Raw genomic sequence first — 3,217 nt, 5'->3', positions numbered from 1 at the left:
GCCACCAGGGAGGGCCCGCAATTTTTTTTCTAACCCAGCACTCCAGCTCTGAGTGGGTCCGTGATAACAGGGGCGGGTCAGGAGAGGTCTGCCACACCATGTGGTCACCTCCAGGGCAGGCGGGAATCAAACTCATGCGGAAGTGGCTTTAGCTTCTGAGTGCTGTGCTTTAATCCACTGCGCCACCAGGGAGGGCCGCTACTAAAATTCTTAAAAAGAAAGATGAGGGGCCTTCCCTGGTGGCTCAGTGGGCTAAAGCACAGCACTATGAAGCTCTCCACAGCTACTGCAGCATGAGTTTAATACCTGGCCATGGCACAGAAGACCTCTCCTGTCCTGCCTGTTGCTCCCCTCAGCAGTGTATCAGTCAATCTGCCTGTTCTGCTTTTGTTCTGTTTCTGGTGAATCTTATCACCCTCCCCCCTCTCCACTGCACCTCTGGCCTATACCCTAGTTCTTGTATGCATAAATAAACAAATCTTTAAAAATAAATAAATAAAAAGAAAGATGAAATACTACCATTGCATCAACATAGATGAACCTAGAAGATATGAAGCTTAATGAAATAAATTAGGGAAAAACAAACACCTTATGATTTCAAACAAATCATACATAAACAAATACATAGATAAAACGAATGAACTATCTAAAACAAAATATACCTTCAGATCTTTAGACCAAAGTAGTGGCTACAAAAGGGAAGGAAAAAATGAGTTGGTAAATCAGGTAAATGGAGTCAATTATACCGTAAAGGAGAGTTTTGGACTTAATCTGTAGTATGTACAAATGTTGACTTATAATGATGCATACCTGAGGTTTTTATATTGTTATAATGCAATTTTACTTCAATTTAAAAAATATATACCCCTTAGAACATGAAATTTTCATCTAAAATTGGTTATTAAATCCAAATTATCAAACTAGATATATTTTGGGAAAACCTGCCTTTTAAAAAGTTTAAGTTTCCAAAATGTAGCATCAAATATTATTTATAATTATGTGTTAAAGATTAATAAATACACAGATGGTCTTACTTTGTGTCTAAGATATTATCATACCCAAACCAGAACACAGCTGTTTTTGAAAACAGTAATCCAAGGAGTATTTAACAACATGGTACTACAAAAGGACACAGAAAGGGTATTTTTTAAAATCCTTTTGAAAAAAACAAATTCATTTTTTAGTAAGAAAAAAAAATATTGTGGCAAATCAATAAAAATTCTCTAAAATCAAGGGGCATCGGTCAGTTAAATAATCAGATTAATTAACTCAAACTGCTTACAATGTTTTCTTCTGTATAAGTGTATCTTCTGTCCAACTGGGGCTTCAGACATTCAGATATATCAGTAAAAGATGTTAAACGAATAACTTGGTTAGTTTCTGATAAGCACCTTGACCTAAATTAGAGATGAGAACTTACTGATCAACAAATATTTTAAGGGAGCAGATTGATGATGGTAATATAAAAAATCAGAACTTACCTCCTCCTCTGAAGGATACAACATCTCTATATCTAATTATGGCTTACGTTGTTCAGAAATAGACCTGAAAACCTTACTAGTAGAGCTTTTATAGCAAAGGATAAGAAGTCAGCACAGACATCATACATCTGACAAAGGACTGATACCAAAGATACAGTAAGAACTCATAAAATTCTATAAAAACAGAACAATCCAATCAAAAAAAAAAGGACAAAAGAACAAAACAGACACTCTCCAAGAAGATATCCTATTTAAGATTGTACTGGACGTTCTAGCCGGAGCAATTAGGTAAGAAAAAGAAATAAATAGTATTATGAGAGAAAGAAAAAGATCTAAGGCTATCTTTATTCTTATCTGACATGCACCTGGATTTAGAAAATTCTAAAGAATCTTTTAAAAACTACTAAAACTAATAAGTTCAGTATGTTCACAAGATAAATATACAAAATCAATTTTGTTTATATACTAGCAATGAGAATTCCAAAACTGAAATCAAGAATAGATTTTCAGTAACAGTAACTTCAAAAAGAACCAAATACTTAGATAATTTGAACAAAAATATTTTCTTAAAACACCATTGCCTTTCAATTGTAGTCCTGACTCAAATCGCTATATGTAATTTTCTAAAAAGAGTAACCTGTGCAATACTATTCCACTGGAAAGAGGAACAGTTATTAGTATATGCAACAAAGAACTTATGCTACTGAAAATATTTAAAAATAAAGGTGACCACAACAGGGATGAACTTTGAAAACATTATGCTACATGAATGATGACAAATACACATATTCACACTGTGTAGGATTGATATAGAATGTATGAATAGGCAAACCCATAGGCACAGCAAGTAGATGACTCATCTCAAGGATCAGGGGAAGGAATGATTTCTAATGAGATGGGCTTTCTTCTGGGGCAATGAAAAATTCTAGAATTTCATGGTGCTTTGGTTGCACAACTTTGTGAGGAGCCTAAAAGCCACTGAATTTATTGTATACCTGACTGTGATTAAGGTGGTGACATTTATGTTACGTCATTTTATCTTAAAAATGGAGTGATACATCACTAAACAAAGAATTATACACCAGCAGATCCCACATCAAAGTTAATAACAAAGGTATTTTTTCAGGCTGAATGAAATAATCCCATCTGAAATAACAATGAAAAAGGTATATATGTTGATATTTAGGTAAGCACAATAATATACTATACAATAATATATAAGAATAAATATGATGCCATTATGATTGCTAGTATTATGATTGCAAGTTTGAGAAATATTAATTTATTGACAAGAGTGAAATAAGAGTGGGCAATCTTTCAGGGTCCTTTATCAATTGTACAGTTCATGAGAGGTCAGAGATCCAAGTTCTACTTCTGGAGTTCTCTGGAGTTCTATTCCTTATTTATTTATTTTTTAAATGTTATAATAATTTATTTTTACATATTTTTGTGCATTTTTCCATCTCAGATGCAATCCCCTTGGGAAGTATAAATTTCTACTTCTTATCAAATACAAGAACACATATAAACAATGTGTTTATGATTTCTATTTAATTTTTAATTTCTTAAAAAATGTCATCATTGACTGGATTAGAAAGATGTGGTACATATATACAATGGAATATTACTCAGCAACCAAAAAAGAGAAACACATGTCTTTCGCAGCAACTTGGATGGAGCTGGAAAAGATCATGCTGAGTGAGATAAGCCAGAAAGAGAAAGAAAAATACCGGATG

At 33.4% G+C, this 3,217-nt stretch overlaps 1 protein-coding gene across 1 annotated transcript in view; it reads right to left on the bottom strand.

The window, feature by feature from the left end:
- The window catches only part of RGS22 (regulator of G-protein signaling 22), an 83,640-nt gene that overhangs the window by 49,154 nt on the left and 31,269 nt on the right, over positions 1 to 3,217 (bottom strand). The window contains exon 10 of the mRNA XM_012722925.1: positions 1,283 to 1,397. Coding sequence (XP_012578379.1) covers positions 1,283 to 1,397 — 115 coding nt within the window. The remainder of the gene's footprint in view (positions 1 to 1,282; positions 1,398 to 3,217) is intronic.

This window comes from Condylura cristata, unplaced genomic scaffold (assembly GCF_000260355.1).
Source record: "Condylura cristata isolate star-nosed mole 26May11 unplaced genomic scaffold, ConCri1.0 scaffold00009, whole genome shotgun sequence".
In the NCBI taxonomy this organism is placed as follows: domain Eukaryota; kingdom Metazoa; phylum Chordata; class Mammalia; order Eulipotyphla; family Talpidae; genus Condylura; species Condylura cristata.
The sequence above is the reverse complement of the archived record's forward strand: the minus strand, read 5'-3'. Positions and strand labels throughout refer to the sequence as shown.